We start from the raw sequence: 19,604 nt of genomic DNA on the forward strand, positions 1-19,604 counted from the left end.
AACAACATGTAAAATACAGTTGCATTTATTACACTGAGTCACAAGGCGTATGCATATAGATTAGCAAAACCATTTAATTTGCAACTCTATTAGCAAGTTTACAAACCCTTACAGTCTAGCACATCTTCCCAAGCACAGCATTCAAATAATCATTTCTCATTTCTTCCTACCAACTGATTATCCTAAGAAAGGATTATGGAAATTCTAGCAAACCAAAATACTCTCTCTACAACTTGTCCTGAAATAGATAATGTAACAGACACAAGTTCTCCTTACAAAATCCTAGAGTCTATCCTTCAAAAGATGTGTTCCTGCTTAAAAGCTTTTTCTCTGCCACAACCGTACATCAATGTTAACAACACTGTAACAGGCAAGATTTCCTAATTCAGACCATGAAGTTTTCACCCTGTAACATATCAGGCAATTTTTTCTTTTAAGAAAACAGAAACCAGCTAGGAACCATTTTGGGGGGTTGAAACTAACCATTCTAAATCATAACTAAGTCCAGATACTCAGAGATGTCCCTGAAGTCCTCATTTTCTTAAAGCCACAAGACCCAATTTGGCAACACAGCAGTAGAATTGAGAACTGAGCAGGAGGAGACTTGGCCAAGTCTTACTCAGTGATGGGACAATTAACTGGCCATCTGGCTTCACTGCATGGAAGAAAGCAGCTCTGCACCTGCTCTGCCAGCCCACAGTTCGTCACCTAATTGGTTAAAGCAAGATAATCCAGGCGAAAAACAGATAAACTTGTCGACGGCTGAGACCAGTGCTCAGCAGCTGGGATCGGAGCCTGGCCTCCCCTGCTCCTGGTGGAGCCATCTCCTTTGTGGGCTCCATGGAAGACATGTTCAGGGGGCCTCCCATCCGTTATATGTAGCACCAGGAAGCTGAATCAGAAGCTATCAGAGACACACAACTGAGCTGATACAAAGCCTATGTGTCAAGGCCCCTAAGCTTCCAAAACACCACAAATCTTTTGTTCTGCCATAATCAGGCAGCTCACAGCTGTGCTACAGTGTTACTTCAGCATTAACTGCATGCTGCTATCCCACTACAAACTCTCTGCAAAATCTCAGAGTAGAATGTGATGCCCGAGCGATCACGGCACCCTCTTTCCAAGGCAGACATAGCACTCGTTCCCCTGGCTGTTCGTGTACTTTGAGTTACAGGTCAGTGGCCAGGACACCTAGACAGTCCACTGAGAGGGTATGAGAACCCAGGGCTCTCTACCTGAATGCATCTACCGACAGGAACCTTCTGACCTCCTTTTTCCCAAACTCTATAACTTTTGGATGGTTTTATCAATTGTTATAGGGCCTATAGAGCATATCAGAATAGAATCATAGAATGGTTTTGGTTGGAAGAGACCTTCAAGATCATCAAGACCAACTATCCGCCCATCCCTTCTAGGTCCAACACTAGACCATGTCAGAATGATAACAGATTAATAAACTGACAAGGGGCCAGAGGAACGGAAAAAAGTTGCAACAGGCAGAAGAGGTACATCAGACAAATTCCAGAATGGAGTTGTGTTCCCTCTCCTCCCAATGGAATTGAAGGAAAGGAGAACAGAAAGCACTGAGGGTAAAGCAAGAAGAAAAAGTGTCAAAGCTTAATTTTAAATAGGTATTTCACCTATTTTTTCTACTTCACAATAGCTTTACTTACAAGGCAACAAATTAGCTGAAAAACAACCATAAAGAAAAACCTCCTCTTAAGAACTTTTTCTTGAATTATAGAAAAAAAAATGGCATTAAAATAAATTTATCAGATAAATGAATTGGCAAGAATCCTAAGGCTAGATGTTGCAGGTCCATGTTTGCAGCACCTACAAATCAACAGGTTTCATTTAAGTCAATCTGAATATAATGGATTACAGTGGTTCAGATTAATCTCAGATAAAATATACTTTCTTTGGATACTGATTTGACCCTCAAAGAAACTGAAGATCAGCACCACACCGGAGGAGAGGATCTCTTTCTATCAGCAAGTATGCTGCAACACTAGGGCCAGTTATTTCTTTCAGTGGAAAAAACCCCCAAGTTTTAGTCTTCCTTATGTACAGTTTATGACCTAGAATCTCATGTGACCAAGCTCCAGAAGTAGCATCGATCACCCTAAACCTGTTGAGTTTTCTGTGTAACAGCACACCAAAGACAAAACAACAGCTGTGGCTTTATGCAGCAGCTCTCACCTACTGTGAGTTTGAAGCCTTTCCTAGAATATTAAGATATATTAATCTATAGTAGTAGTACATATTTCTTAAATAAAGACGTTTAACATTTTAAATAAATGCATATTAGTAGTAATTACTGAAACTTCTTTAAAATATTTAATGAGATATAAACACTTCTCAACCGCTCCAGGCACTGACTTGAGATTCTCAAGAGTCCCACATTCACCAATTCAACCTTTTATTTGCCTAGTCTCCAAAAAAAAAAAAAAAGACTGCTCCAGGACTGTCTAGAATTTCAGACACTGAAAAACAACACAACCAAAACCCCAGTGATTATTTGGGTTTTATCACTCTGCACCATAAGGCAAATTTCATCTGTAGTAGAAAGCTGTGGCTCATCATTATGAAAATAATTAGCCCATAGTTCACAGTAAAGATCAGAATGTACTTTTTATATATGGATATGTGTGTGTGTATATATATGTGCAACAAGGAAATAAAATGGGATTTAATTTTTTCTGTCTGCAGTTCTACTTGACATTGACAAATCTCAGCCATGTTTTCCCAAAAGCATTCAACAGCAATTCCATTCTCTGCATGAATCAAATTCTTTAACAGGTAAAAGGTACAGGTGCAAAAAACCCAACACAACTTTATAACAAAACACATGTTAGCTGGTCATAAAAATAACGGGAGACAGTTTTGATTTTCAGCTTTCGACTATTGGCAATGGCACTACTGCACTGCTTTGTAAAGCAACGTATAGGTAGTAAGCTACATAGATTACTACATACAGGTAGTAAGCTGGGACAGTTGCTGCCAGTCACATGGTAACATGGAGAGAGTGAGCATGCTGGCTAGAAGAGAAAACCATTCTCCAAGAGAGCATGTGCTTGCAGAGAAGTGAAGATTTTCTCTTTTCTCCTTCCTTCCTGATCAGACTGCCTGTTAGGTGGCCATCTCTTCACTGTTCCTGAGCACACAACTGCACTGTTAGCAATTAAGTGTTATTTCTAATGCCTCAGGGAAAAAAAAGAGAAAAAGAAAAATCAAACCGTGGCATTGAATTTAGACTGCATTGGAGACTGAGAAGCTGGCAGAAAGAAGCATGCAGAAAGAAGCAGGGTGTAAGGAGGAGTAGAAGGAAGATGAAGAGAGGAAGAGGGGTGTGAGCGAAAGGCTGGGAAAATGTGCTAGACAGTTACAACCACAAAACTAAACAAAAATTAACTCAGATTTCAATGTAAATCTTCGATAGTGCCTTTTAATTGAGACATTTCCAGTACATTCGGGTTTCCATAACTCATCTTAAAACCTCAGCGCTACCAGACAGTGAATCCAATCCTGAAACTCTTACACAGAACAGGAACAACTGAGGACCCAAAAATAGTAACTGTCTTTTTGATAGTGACTTGTTTAAGTCTAGACTTTCCAAGGGTAACTTATTCATGGGTGATAGACTTAGTAAGATTTCTGGCTCTTAAGTCTTTCCTGTGGCTTTTGAGCTGCACAGGGTCCATGAACAAGCCAAGTGCTCTCATGCCTCCCTACATTCATCTTTCTGTTTTAGCTAAGCCCAGTTACACTACCCTGACTTACACACTCTGACAGCGTGACAAAAATGCAAGATTTCCATTACTGCTTCTTCTTGAGCATAACCAATGCTCAGGAGTCCTGCTAATTATCCAGGGTAAGTGGTATGTATCTTGTGGCTTTCAGCTTTATGCGAATTTGGGGAATTTTTATGGTCACATCTACGGGATGCTGCCCTGAAAGATCAGGGGTTTTTTAAGAGTGAACCTTATCTCAGCAATCAAAAATAAAGTCGTATTACTCGGTTTTGGGTTTTTTTTTTTCCTTTTGCAAAAACCTTTTTCTCCATCAAATACTACCGAAGTATTTCCGTCACCTTAAAGCAGAAGTCACAAGAAAGTTAAGGAAAAAAAGAAAAAATTCTGTGACCCTTTAATTCTAAGTGGAAAAATCAGGTTTTGAACTGTAGCCGCAGACAAGGTAAATTTTCTCAGTGTGCAGATAACTGTGTAAGAAATTAATCTTCAGCTTCTGAAGTGCAAAAGGAAGCAATTGTCTTACATTTTCCTATAATATAGATGAAAGCCTTGTATCTTTTTTCTTCTGATGCCCATTTCACACTTGGTGAATTTCCGAATGAGAAAAAGGTTCGACTCGCCTCAGCAATACTCAACTTCTCTCTCCTCATGGCAACATGAGTAGCATCAGACCTGAGCAGAGCTGGGGTTTTGGCTTTGTACCCTTGCGTAGTGTAAACCCAGGTCTCACAACTGGTTATGCTGACCAAGCTGCGCAGTCAGTTACCCTACCAGAAATACAAGTCTGGCCAGAACCAGGACAGCACATGAGACTGAGAATGAAAATAAAACATTGCTGCAGCACTCATCTTCACAGCCCAGGTGCATCAGAGGCAACAGAACTAGAATTAAGGAAAAACAATAAGGACAAACTTCAAAATGCATATTTGCTAGGTTTGATACGTTCTACAGGACAGATTTACCTGTCCTGTCTTAGATGCTGGGATGCTGCTGTTGTTTGGCCCTGAGTACCCATAGCTTGGCAATCTCTCTAATAGAGGAAATGTACTTCACTGTAACCAATTTTACAGATATAATTTTATTCTGGGGTAATACATTAGTGCAGAAGTTTTTTTAGGCTCTTCTCAAATGCAGACGATGGAAATTCTGATTTGTAACTTTGACCCATCTTACCCACTCTTGGAACAGATGATACAACATATCATCTCATGCTGATCTATGACCACCAAAGCAGTAAAAGCACAAAAAGGTGAAGTGGGGAATAAGGTAAGTGCTTTCAGGATCTCCATGTCACTTATTGCTTCCTCAAGATAAAAGATACAAACAGCTTCACCTTATTTTTCCCCAGAATGCAAGAACAACCTGTTCTCAGGCTAAAGTAGGGGCTGATGCTTATTAGAAAATCCATCCTAGCAACTAGAACAGTTCACAGAAATTTCACAAAGAATGGGTAGTGCCTCACACCCCTCTTCTTCCAAGTCCTTATTAATTTAAGTGATACTGTCATTTAACTCAATTGATAGCACATTTATCTAGTTCTAAAGCTAGCAAGAAGGGCACTATAGAAAACTACACCACAACAGCATGGCACCTGAAGCATAACACCTTAAAAATAGAGAGCGTACTTCCCTCTTCTAGTCTGTTCTGCAGGCTGAGGGTGGGAGAACAAAGCTCAAGACCCTACCTCCTCCCCAGCCAAAACCACAGCAACTGTGCCTCTTCCTTTTACACCCCTGCAAGTTCTACCAGCTCAAGACCTAAACCAAAAAAACACTAGCATTCAGCAGTTGTGCACACAACAGGAAAACATGCTCCTGATTTATTCCATGTATCCTTTACTCATGTATTTACCTACTTTTTGACTGCAATGCAGATCTAATGATGTCCTGAGCCCAGATTATAGAACCCAAGTCAATTCCTTCAACGCTAGCAGCAGGTGCTGTGGCACTGAGCAGAACTTGCTCCTCACGCACGCCTGCCTTGCCTTGAACCCTTCCACCAGTTGCTCTGCACACAAGCCTCGCTACACCATCAGTGGCCTTCACATCCACACAACAAAGGGAAATAGGGAAGAGTAAGAGTACCAGCTCTGATTCAGGGGCAGTTTGTCTTCCAGACATCATTACTATGAGCTTAGTGTATTTTAGACACCAGTAAGAGTAAATAGCATAACTACAATTGACCCTGTTCAATTCAGCACCCAAAGAGTTTAATGAACAGTCAACTGTTCGAACACAAGACTTGGATTTAGACATGTTTATCATTCCCTTTAACTTTATAGCAGAGCTACCTGCCTGCTTAAACATGAGACACAGGCTTCCAACCCCCCGAATGATGGTCTTAAGGGTAATTTTTGAGGACAGATGTCATAGTTACCACATACTTGGCATTCTCAGAGGCTTCAAACGGTACAGTCATTTCTGTATCGCTGTGGTATCATCTCAGTAGCTGAAGCACATTAGTGCCTTAAGGCTCCACTCAAGGTCTCCAAACACCACTACTAATCAAGAATGACACTGTGTTTGTCCCAACAAACAATCCAGTTAGACAGGATGGAAGTTAAGAAATTAAACAGGAGGACAGAGTGAGCACAAAAGGATTTCTTCAAGGCCAAATCTAGATTGATGGTAGAATTTGAAGAAAACAATGATCTGGTCTTGCTTAACCTGACTGCCCAGGACTTCCCTTCACACCCTGGGAAGAGATTTGCCACTTCCAAAAGCAGTGCTTCCTTTTACCAGACACGAGCTTAACCAGACGCTGGCTGGTCTAGAACATTTCTATAGTGCATAACCTGTAAAAGTGGCTGGTGAAAATGCTTATCAAATCTCTCACAGAAATCACTGCCACTCTCAATGTTTTAAAGTTTTTCTCTTTTTCCTTTGCCTTCAGAAAGATACTGACTTGAGAGGGAGTATTTTACTTACATATCAAATTGCAAAGAATACACAGATATAGCCCTGTGCTCTTTATTGCTTTACAGCAAAAGGTAAAACTGAGAAAACAAGCAATTGTACTAGCAAATAAAGAGAGTGCTATACAACTTTGCTAGGGGAAATAGTGAAAAGGCTGCACTCCGACTACGTATGGTAATAAGACTGTTTATTTAAACATAGTAAAATCAAATGCACAACTGTTTAGATTGAGTTTTGTTTTGTTTTTTTTTGGGGGGGGTGGGGGTGAGTGTTTTTTTACAGAAAAGCATATCCCAGACTCAAAATCCATATAATCTGTACGTTGTGTATCTCTCAAATGGCACACATTAGAAAAGAAACTTTATCTGAGAAAAATAACACTTCAGAGCAATTAATAAAGGAAATAAAATTACTTCATCTGCTGTTTTTTTTTCTTTCTTGATACTTTAAGATGCATACCAAGAGGAAACACCTGGTAAAAACCACACGTACGGCTCAGGTCTGCAAGCAGTCTAAACCATGAGAGGTAGGGCATCAGATTAAATCAGTGTGAGAACCCTTCTGCTAGCAGATGGCTGAGTGTCTGCAAGGTGAAGAATACAGTAACTATTGTTCTTTGCCAGCCATCTTCAGAATTTCAGCTCTCATCAGGGAGAGACAGAAAACTTCCCGCTAATGCAATCAGGAATAAGGCTATGCAGGCTGCACATTTCAGAACATAATCAAGACAACAGGGGAAAAAAAAGATAAAAGGAGATAAAATCTCCTCAGAAGCAGCATAGAAACCATCTGATTCATTGCTACAAGAAATTTAGTTAATTATGCTGAATTCTTAAACACTGAGAAACAGCCAGCTTATTAAAATTATCAAATCAACTACTGCAAACCACTTTATAGAATCTAGGTACCTACATAAGGCAATGAAAGGCAAGAATTTTCATGTTTACAACACAGCACGATTTGGTCATTGTTAGCAGATAGCTTTTAGTTCAAACAAAACACTAAATTATGGACTGAGTGCCTTATCATCACTACATCAGACCTCAGTTCTGGCCTGTAAGAACGCAATATACATCTCCCAAAGTTTTTCAGACTTTAATATTAGAGGTAGCTATTGGTTTTGGTTCCTTGGTATTTATTTACAACACACCCCAAGTTGATCCAAGACATGAAACAGATAGATGGTACAGTATTTGCAATAATGTAGCATGTTCCAGGCCTGTGTAAGTTTCTTGAGCAATCCCTTAACATAGAAGGGCAGTAGGTTTGATAACAGAATCGAAAGGAAGGGACCTCAAAGCCCATCTAGTCCCAAGCCCCTGCCATGGGCAGGGACACCCTCCCCTGGACCAGGTTGTCCAAAGCCCCATCCAGCCTGGCCTTGAACATTGCCAGGGAGGGGGCAGCCACAGCTTCTCTGGGCAGCCTGTGCCAGTGCCTCACCACCCTCACAGGGAAGAATTTCTTCCTAGTATCTAATCTCAATCTGCCCTCTTTTAGTTTAAATTCATTAACCTTTGTCCTATCACAACATGCCCTTGTAAACAGTCACTCTCCAGCCTTCTTGCAGGCCCCCTTTATTAGAATACTGCAGTAAGGTCTCCCCAGAGCCTTCTCTTCTTCTGGTTGAACAACCCCAACTTTTTTGAACTCTTGATCTTTTATTGCAGGCCTGCAGCTTGCTTTATAGGTCTCCACAGTACTATATGATTTGACATATGTGGAAACTTGGTTCTACAGACTCAGTGCATTTGGTAGCTGCTGTGGAATAGTTGGGACAATGCCAAAAGCCTTCCTTCTAACACCATGTTCCTGAATAATCAATGAAGGTTTTGACAGGTACCAAGATGGTTCAAAGAATTTGGGATGGCAATACTTGTGCAGAATTCTCTGAGGGAGACAATCAAAACTGAAAGTAGCAGAGAACTGTGCTGTTGCTAATACTCACAGGCATCTTTAGTCATTAGATAAGAGCACATGGCACTTTGTACCTTAATGATGACAAATTAATATCAGCTACAATTCCAAACAAAGAGCAATAAAACTTTAGTCATCTACTCTGTCTACATCTACATTTAGTCATCTACACTTGACCATTTGCTCGAAGAACCTAAAGAAAGTCAGGGCATGAATGACAGACAGCCCATTCTTTTTGTTACTGTTCTTAGATGTATTTATGGAAGTTTAAACCCAAGCATAAACACTAAGAACAAAGTTATACAAAGCAAATACTTTCGTATTTACTAGTGTATTAAGCAGACTGCAAAATCTAGTATCATCCAAAGTAAAAAGAAGAAAAATTGCTGGGTTTGTAGAATAGTATTTATGTATCTTACAAAACTATGAAAAAAAAAAGTAGATCCATTAAATAGATGGGAAAGAAATCTGACAGAAGTGAGATGGAGCACGTTGTTACTCTGAGTAAAACATGAGGGTTTTGTAAATATTTTCCATGTTATTTAGGTCAAATAGACCAACTGTTTTTCAAAACATTCAATTAATGTTACCGCATCTCCTTGTTATTTACTAAATAATCAGTGGAACTTGGCATATTTATAAATCAAAAGAAGAACAATATTTTGAAAGAAGCATCACAGCACTGAAAGCCATCTTGCTGTCTTTTGCAAATTTCCAAATTTGAAAGCAACTTGGTGTCACATTAGACATTTCATGAAATAACTGCTTTCCAGGTGTCTAAATTTGTAATTCAAACACCCAGATTTACTGAATGTAAAGCAAAGCTAGATGTCAACTCAAAAACCAAGAACGTAGTAATTGCTGTATTACAGGACATTCATTGGACAACCAAGAATTACGACTGCTGCTCTTTGGCCACATTCTCTTTAATGTCAGTATGCATAAAACAGTTGTCTGGAAAACAAGTCTATCAGTTAAGGATCCAGTACAGAGTTGGTGCATTAAATCTGCCATCACAGGTTCAAAGCAGGGGCCCAAAATGTTGTTCTTTGGTACTAGATTTTTGGAAAAGGAAATCCAGTAAGCAGCCTGAAGTTACAAGTAACAAATTTAGGAAAAGCCCTTAATGAGATGTTAGCCACTTGCGTTGCTTTTCTATAGCTAAGAGCGAGGAGAGGCAGTTCAGTACTTCCACTGTAGTCTCTGCAAGCTTTCAGTAATTGTCTGCTATACAATGCTAGAAGACTGGTGGGAAAACAGTTCCAATTTACAGCTATATTCAACCACAACAACAGAGCAGCCCTACTTCAGCTCAAGGGAAATAAAAAAAAAAAAGCATGAAATGGTTACTGCTGCCAGGAAGAACATTAATGCTGCCTGTAAGAACTGAATCGAGATTGACTAGTTATGTGGAATAATACATAGTAGCACCTTAACCATATATTTCCTGATTTTAATCTGTGGCCTTATCATTTCTTATGACATAAATACTGTCTTATGCGCACAAAGGGAGATTTTGGTATAGCACTGCCTATTTCAAAGTTTAGGGTGTCAGTGTTTTGGGGTTTTGTCACTCTAGAAGGGTAAGCGAGGGACAGAAGATATTACTACAGAACTAAGTCCCCCCTTCAAAAATACTTTAGGTAAATGAATATTATTTTGACTGCAGAATCAAGTCTTCTCTATTAACTAATTAGGAAAAAGGAGGAATGAAACAAAATTCCAGCAATCCACTTCCTGTTGACCTGTCTTACCCATCAAGCTGAAGACTCACGGCCACCTGACTCTTGCTCACCCTTATAAACTTGTGCCTATTGCATAGGCTGCTACAATTTGAAAAAACATTTCATTTTTGAGGGCCAATGTGTCCAAAAACTCACACCCTGATGCCCAGGTGAATCAAACACAGGTGATCCCACAGAGGCAGAAAAGTTACAACATGTTTTTCTAAACAAATTTTGTCCTCAAAGACCAAAGCAGAGGATACACAGTGCACAACAACCCATCAAGTCCTGTATGCTTGCCAAATCACACCTGCAGGATCTCACATCCGTGGTCTGAAAAGATCAAAACATTAACTTAAATATATTTGTTAGGTCCATTTGACTTTGGTGGATCTGCACAACGGGGTTTTCTCTCAGGGAATTCTGTAAGAGAGGCCACTACGACACCACAAGCAGGAGCTCATACTATCGTTTGTACTGAAACTGAAACTTTGGTCCCCAAAACCATTTTGTAAAGTACGACACAAACTTAAAACAGAAGCAGAGGTTGCCCGTTGTCCTCTCTTGCTGTTGTTCCCTCCCTATTCCATCCAGTGTGTTTATATATTTTCCTAAAGTAGATGGCAAAAGACTAAAACCTGCGTGAATTCTAGCTTGTATACTTTTTAGGGATACTTGCTTATCTGCCACAGCAATGAATGCAAAATACCCACGTTCCTCCAGATAAAGCACAGAACTATCTGTTTATATCATCTGTCCAATGCTTTACACAGTGTGGGCTCAGACTATAAACTGTTATTTTTGGGTGGCAATGGGTGGAGGAAGTTAGCAACAAGAAGCATCTTTTTTATATATATAGAAAGATTTTTTTTTTCTTCTTTTTTTTTTTTTTTTTAAGATGTGTATAAATTCTCTTCCGGTACAGCGCGTAGAAAACCAAATAAACAAGATATTATCACAAGGCAAACAGAACACCACATCGTGTGCAAAATACACAACAGTGTCAGCAGAGGCTTAGAAAGCAAATACTAAATTTTAACGAACATTTGTCATCTTTTTTTTTTTTCCCCTGCAGAGAAGATTTTTAAAGCTGTATCTCCTCAAAGTGATAAGCTTTTCCTTTAGAATTCTCTTACTTTATGATTATACATAGTGTCTTTCTTATGGATAAAGCCAATGACTGCCCAAATGCAAAGGTGCTAATGTACAGAACATAATTCAGCTCACTAAATAGTTCTGCAATAACATTCTCATAAGGTTCATTTCATTTCTTTCCACTGTGACTGAGAAGCTTTTTAATCAGCTATGGCTCTGACATAGGAAAACATTACATCTTTCATTAAATCCAGCACAGCAAAATCCTGGTTTAACCACATCTCATAGGACCCCTTTTTTAAAAAAAGGCTGTCATTTTAGAGCGACAAGTGCTCTGAAAATCCCATATATATAAATACACATATATATATATACACACATTTCAAAACATACTTATTTTTGAATTTTCTATGCTTACCTTTGCTGACTTATCAGTGCCATGCTCTCGTTTTCCTACATGGTTCCCCATGATGGACCACCAGAACTTCAAATTCTGAAAAGATAAAACCAAAACATTTTTGAGACCAATACATTTGTAGTGAAATATAAACTTTTTTTCAACCAACTCAAAACAAAGAGTTCTCAGACAATAAGAATTTTTACAGTCCAAGGTAAGATATATCTAGTTTCCAAATCTAAGCAATACCAGAAAATCTTCTTTTTTCTTAAAAAACAGACAAACCAAAAAATAAACAAAAGACATCAAAGAAGGAAAATAGTGTTTATTACAAAATTTACACATAAACCAAGACTAAATTAGAAATTAGGTAGAGTATCTGTCTTTCAAAATTAGGATTATAAATACCTAAACAATGTAATATGTATCAAATGACCTGTAACTAAGGCCATAAAAGATCAAGGAAGTTCTTTCAAATTTGCACTTGCCATTACATAAGTAGGAATTACTGAAATAAGCACCACATTGAACTGCTAACAATTTGCCATGGAGGTGAGAATGGATATGTTCTATACAGCCCACACTTTCATGACAAGCACCTACGGAAGGAATGCCAACTCTCTGTATTTCCTGGCTCATCCTGTTGTATTTCAGCTTTAACAGAGCTCATGTAGGTTAAACCACAGCACTCAAATTTGAGCTTTTTAGAGTATGCTTGTGGTTACCCTATATATTTCTTCTCAGAAACACGTTTGTATAGGATTTTATACAAAGCTACTGCCTTTGGTCAGTCTGAATGCTGTGCAAGGTAGCATGTGAAGTCAAAATACTGGCAAAAGAAGTTACAAGGGGACTTTTTCCTCTCAGAATCATAAGCTGAACTTTCTGTAATCAAGTGCAATTTCTGATCCTAACAGCAACACTTTGCTCCTCTGCAATAAACAGAGGTATATATACTGCAAAACTCTAGCATCAGAAACCCTAGCACACCACTCTCGCTATCAGAGGGCTACGTTACTTTATTAAGCATAATCTTATGGAAAACCTTGGGAGAAAAGGACCACCAGACCCTTTGCTATGATAGAAAATGCATGAAGTAAAACAGTAGGCTATTAACCAGTTACATTTGATAGAGCATGCAAATACAGATATAACCCTGACTACGTGCTCTGATTTGTGTACCAAAGGACTCTAAAGATAGAGGTTTTGATTACTTCTGACTTTCTGCCACAGAAATGCGTACTTTATCGAAACCAATCTTGTCCTGATTTTGCTGCAACTTTTAGACAGACTGATTCATCCCTCCACACAATAATAAATTTTCCTATCAGTGAGGGTCTGCATGCCAACCAAATGAAAACCAAGCGGATGAAGAAGCTTTTGAAATAGCTGATCAATGCACTCCCGATTCCCATGTGCTTAATTACTTCAGCATGATGCTAAAAATTACACACAGAGGGAAAAAAACCAAAGAAAAGAAAACAAAAAAATGGGGCTTGAAGAAATGGAAATGCACAACACTTTTCAAAGGTTAGGAGTGTGGTTTGAGAGTAAACCTACATCTGGGCTGAGTGTTATGTTTCTCTACAGGAACAGAATTAAAAACTGAAAAGTAAAGATGCTGATTAGGCCTGTAAATCTGCACTGCTGTTTCCTTTATATTTTGAATGCGTCAAATGGTCAACACCCACACGATCAACCCCTACTTAATTTCACTTCATAGCCAGAAGTGATATCCTTCTCATGCACAAATGAACACAGATGTTTAAACTCCAGGTAAGTCAGCTATAAATACCTGCTATAAATTCCTTATGTAGAGACAAAGCTACTATTTAGCCGGATTGACAAATGTAACCAGCTGTGTAGCAAGGGTATCCTAAAAATTACAGAATTCTTCAAGCTACCTATTGAATGGAGAAGATTGTAAGTAATCCTTTGGGAAAAGAGGCTTCAAAAAAATCTGACATGAATTAGGAAAGGAAATGTAGTGCAAACTGCTCTGCAGATATCTGATTAGTAAGCAAAAATATACATACACGCAAGCCCGTAAATTTCAAAATCACAGCAACAAAAAGATCTAATTTTTCACTTTAGCCCTGAGCAGATGTCTGCCTTACTTGATTAAAACCAGAGCACACAGGTCATTTCCATTTCAGGATTCAAGTACATCCTGAAGTGCTAAGACGTAAACACTGATTTTGGTTCTTACTGCCGTGAGGAGACCACACCGCACAAATTCTACTTGCGCCAATCTCTACACAACGTGTTGAGTCACTGACTTCAATGGGATTACTCAATGTATGATATTCGTAGGAACTTGCAGCCAACTATTCCAAAAATCTGAGCTGGGAAAAGATTTCTATTTTCTTTTTTTAAGTCACCTTTATAGCCTATAGTTTGCCAGACTAATCAGCTCTGCCTGTAGTAAAGAACCAGCTTCTTGCACTTCCTAGCAATTGTCAGACAACTGGATGAACATTCTTGAGTTCATACGTGCTTTAGCACTAATAAACAGACACAAGAACAGTCATGAAGCTACAAAACAATGCAAAACAGAAGTACTATAGAAGTTCAGTAACCTTCTTTGAATCTGACATGAATTACTTCTAGCAATAAGCTGCCAAAATAGGCCTGAGCACGAGATCGAGCTTATGACTAATACAGCTGCATTTGTCCAAAACCTTCCTGGTGACACTCTGCAAGTTTCACAGATCCTGACAGATTCTGCACATGAACTTGAGTCACATACTGAGAGGGGACACTGTGCAGGTCTGCAGCAATCATCGTACAGCACCAGCTCCCCCATAAAACTCCTCATCAAGCCTACAGGTTTCAGCATATTAAAACTCTCTGTGAGGCTCAGGAAGTAACAGGCCATGCAAGCAAACGGATTTAATAAGACTAGAAGTTGAAAACATTTCTGCTACCCAACAACTCCTTCGTGTGAAGCAAGTGAACTTTGGCAGGAAGCTGAGAGGCACCATGCAAACACCATCGGTGTTCTATGATTCTACGGTGTAGTCACCCAGTCATCTCAACCACCTACTGAGCTGAATCAACTCTGCTTCCAAGACCTGGGCACTTCCCAATAGATGACTGATACAGAAATAACTCCAGCTAGCCAGGTTGCTTCAAGTCATTCCACAAACAGCCCCGAGATTTTGCCTGGGGAAATAAAATAGTGTCTCCTCCCACCAATTTAACCGCTTGTGGAGGCAGTCTAAGAGATAACCCAACTGAAGGCTACACCAAGCTGCTTCCCCACTTTCTTCATGATAGAAAGACATACCCCAACTATCATGTAACTTATTTCTCTTAACCTGAACAGTTAATTAGAACAGAGCTTTAGAAACAAGTAATAACATTTTTTAGCCCCTTCTAGTCTGTCTATTTAAATTAAACAGATATTTGTAGTTAAAAATAGAGGTTCTCATCATCTCATACACACAGACTGTCCTATAAAAGGTTTAAACTATGATTTAGAATTTTTGCAGAAAGGCAGAAAAATACTTCCGTCAACTTTTTGACTACATCAAGAACTACAATGGCAGGTTGCAGAGCCTGCCAATGCAGAACCTTCTGCAAGCGATGCTGGTTTAACTGCAAAACAGATCACGGGAGCCTGAGAAAAATTCACCCCTTCTAACTGTCAGGCCCTAAAGAGCATCCTTCTCCTGTACTATCTCACAGAAAGTTATAATTTTTTTGTATATTTTAAATACAAACAATAAAGTTCAGCCTAGGAGCTGGTTCACAGTGACAACTCACTGACTGTAATTCAAGAGTTACAAGAGGCTATAAACTAATGCATCTGGAGCACCTCTGTTGAACATCACTGTGTACTTCGTATTAACATACATCAACTACTAAAGGCAAGTCAGAGGATGCTGCAAATGGATTGGTAAATACGATCCTTGAGGAGTAATTTAGTTATGTAAAATAGGGGTTCAATCTCGTCTCTTCCCACACAATTATGACTCAACAGAACTACATATAATAATGAAGGTATGCAAGGACTTACATATTTACATGCATCAGAACATAATTATTACCTTGTCTAGGAACACATATTCACCACAGACTGTTGCTGGTGGATAATGGTGTGGAGCTACCATGCTAGATACGTTTATCAAGTGCTCAGAGCCTTACTCACAAATGGGAAGAGTAACCACAGAATATAAAAATATTTGAGGAATTTACTTAAAACTTCCTGCTAAATTAATGACTACTCTTATCCAAATAAATATTACAATTCACTACTATATCTGGATCTTACTCAACAAAATAAAAAACGTAATTCCTTTTAAGAAAAGTACAAGTTCTGCCTAATTTTGTAGCCCTCTAATGCAGGCTCTTAATTACAAACTTACCCAGCAAAGTTACATGCAAAAGACTTTTTCCCTAGAGTCAGGTCCAGGTGAAGCAGCTTTCTGAGAAGCACTGGCTGCCAGCTAGCTGGAAAGGTTTGAGTGCTCTTTTTAGACTCTCAGTGTGATATACATCTTTGGAAGGAAGCCCTTCACTTTAGCCTTCCCCCAAAACAGATCAAGACAGTGGGTACGCCTCCTCTCTTTCTCCCAATTCCCTCATCATGGTAAGCTGGTACGTCAAAGCACCAAGAATGAAAAGCTCAGGTGGGCACAGGTGAGTGACCTGTAGCTAAGTCCGTCAGCAGCGGCAGTCCAATGCTTCAGAGGCAGACGCAAGCAACCACGTAACAAAAGTAACCTGCCTCATGGGCAAACGCCTTCCCAGGAATCCTGCCCTCTTAATTCAAGTGTTAAATTATTTCATAAAAGATAGAGCCTTATATCCCTCACAAATTTCCTTGTCATTTAACGCAGATTTAATTTTTCATTACCTGTGAAACTGTAATCCTTGTGAGACCAAACCTTATTTCACTTCTAATTTCCATAATGATATTTCTCTGAGGAACCCTACCCAAAAGAAAGATACATTATTCCAGACACATTTTCATCACAAATGTTAGACCACCTGCAGGGTCACAAGGAAATTTCCTTAATCACCTCCACTTTAAGAGAGGAAGGAGATAAGTACCACCCCAAAGACCTGGGGCAAGGTACAGATGCCCCAAGGGCAACCAACCACGCCATTCCTGCTGCTCTTCTACCACAGCACTGGGTCTTGACAAAACATGGATTTCCTTGTACATCCTCTGTGACTTTGCTGAGATACCTGAGTCTCACAGCTATTCCCAGTCTAGGGAACAGAGAGGACCATATACATGTCTAACAAATACATCCCTTATAGTTGTACAAAATAGAAAGTATTGCCCTACTATGAAGTGAAGTCTGATTTCCGTATTTTTATCTCAGTCACTAATGTCAACAAGGTCATTTAATTTGCTACATACTTTCTTTTGCACACAACACCATGAGAAAACAGGCTGATTTATTTTTTTCTTCTCATGCTGGAGGACTGTTTAGGTCTGCACAGCACACAAAACCTAGAGGCAAAGACCAGTTTTTCTGGTCTTTTTCTCTGAAAAGAATCAGACATGTATTCATCACTGTTTTTTTCCCAGCACCTGTATACTCCAAAGACAAAATTATTTGATACTGCAGTAACAAATTCTCTAATGAAACCCCCCCAACAAAACCCAAACAAACAAACAGGACAGAGGAAGATAGAGAGAGAATAGCTAAGCACGAAGACACACCATAACCTCATTCTATACACTGTAAATATATGCAGTAGCTTCTTAGACCATCACTACTTCTGAAGTACTGGATTTCCTTTAGGAGTACACCGCTAGAGCCGCGGACTTTGCCTTTTGGCCTCAATGAGTCAACAACCAAAAGGTTCACATTTGTTCCAAATGCTAAAATATTTTTAAAAAGATAAACCGGCACACAAGAATATGCAAGTGTGCTATTAGCCAGGAAAAAGGAAAAAGAATGAAACTCAAATTCAGATCATAGACAATTTCAGGCCAAAGTAATAATCTTACCAGTACCTGAGGGGAGAAAGCATGAAGCAATCAAGAAACACTAGAGACATCATTATTTCTTACTAGGAGACTTTCAGTTTTTGAGATTAAGGTAGTCTGAAATCAGACAAGACCTAACTTCTGTTTTCATGAAAAAAAACCACCATGAGAACAAAACCAAGATATATTTCAAGGCTCACTTTCTTTTTCCCCTGTTCTCCGCTTAGCAAAGTAAGTCCTCTCCAAACAGTGAACGGTATATTCACCCTTTCAAAGTGAGGTAGGTCACCTAGGCTTCCCAGTGAGCAGAGCCACTTTGATGATCAGCGTTTCATTAACACACAGTAGAGACTGATGACAAAATGCACACCTGCAGTTCTAAACACCCATGAATCAAAGGCACCGTATGCTGGCTCTTATCTTCTCTTATTCAACAGGCTGACAGATGCGACAAGAAGATGATTCACCCTCTCCAGACACCGTTAACTTGGCTGTGAGAAAACTCGGAACCGCTGTATCCTTCTCATTTAAGTAACTAGATTAAATAAATAAATAAATAAATAAATAAATAAATAAATAAAGCCTAAGCCTCTCTGTGTGTGACCTTCCTCTCCCTTTATCTATGAAATATATGAACCCAGAACAATCTGTCTATACTGTAAACATATCAACCAAGAGGTGGGTTTCCTGTAAAGGCTCCTCTGTCACATTTGGCATAAATGTTGATATTACGAAAGGGTCTGACTTTCACCATACTCCAAGTTGACACCCTCTTGGCTCACTATACTGCTGTAAAGTTATGTCCCTCCCTTCCCAGAAACACACAGCCAAAGAGGCACAAATCACTATCTTTCTTTTCTGGCATTAAAAGACGACCCTTAATTATATGCTTATATTTATCACTTTCTGTGCATTAAGTTTCTCTTTTCTTTTTGCCTTCTCTTTTACCAGCTTGATGTCCTGAGGGCTCATGCATGACTTCATGCTCCAAAGGTAAATTTTTTAAGTAATGTGATGGAGACATGGTCCTCAGTATTTTAATCTGTGACTGCTTAAAACATGTAATGAGGTTCATGTGACAAGGTTCAGCATCCTATCATGTTACCATTAACTGCAGTCCACAAGCACAAACACCACTATTCTCCAGCTTAAAATGGTTTGCTATGCAAGCTGCAAGTGACACCTCATGAAGCTTAAGTAAGGATTTGTAAAATCCCGTGCTTCTAAACCAGTAATTAAATTTCTGAACAAACTGACTCAAAAAGCTGTAGTGAAGCAATTTTTCTGTGCTCAGGAATGCCTATTTGGAAACACAAATAATGTGACACCAGTTTGGGATTTTCTCTGCAATGATACAATGGTTTACTTTCTCTTCTGAACAGACAAAGCAATTTTTTTTTTTTCTAAGGGTAATTGTATATTTGAGAAACAAATAAATCTATCTCCTTTTCAAACGGAATGTCAGTCCAGGTATATTGGGGTTTAGTTGCTCTGGTCAGAGGTTCAGCAGGTTACAGTCAGTAAGCTGTGAGTTGTTGCCCTTGGAATTTTAAATAATTAATGAGTAACAGCAGCAACCCTGGCACTGAAGTCTGCATGAGAAACCATTTAAGTCTTTACATCACCCCGACACAATTACTGTACTTGTGTGCTTTGTCAAATATGCTTTCAAGTATTCAAACATGCCTTGTACTCAAACATCGCTCCGATTTGCTGCTTTCCCAACCTTTATCCAGGCTACGTGGAAAGGCAGTATAGAAACAGTCATTACTGAATTACTATTGAAGATAATAATGACAGCCCCAGGGAAAAAATTCTATTTGAACATGAGAATATACAAAACGTACACAAGAC

The 19,604-nt window shown here is 39.1% G+C and overlaps 1 protein-coding gene across 1 annotated transcript in view; it reads right to left on the reverse strand.

The window, feature by feature from the left end:
* MBP (myelin basic protein) overlaps positions 1–11,872 on the reverse strand; it is a gene marked incomplete at its 5' end in the record, with an annotated part of 93,026 nt that extends 81,154 nt beyond the window's left edge. Inside the window, one exon of the mRNA XM_084280301.1 lies at positions 11,822–11,872. Within this exon, the coding sequence (XP_084136427.1) occupies positions 11,822–11,872 (51 nt within the window). The remainder of the gene's footprint in view (positions 1–11,821) is intronic.
* Between the last annotated feature and the right edge of the window lie 7,732 nt (positions 11,873–19,604).

Source organism: Gallinula chloropus, assembly GCF_964237585.1.
Source record: "Gallinula chloropus genome assembly, chromosome: 2".
NCBI lineage: Eukaryota > Metazoa > Chordata > Aves > Gruiformes > Rallidae > Gallinula > Gallinula chloropus.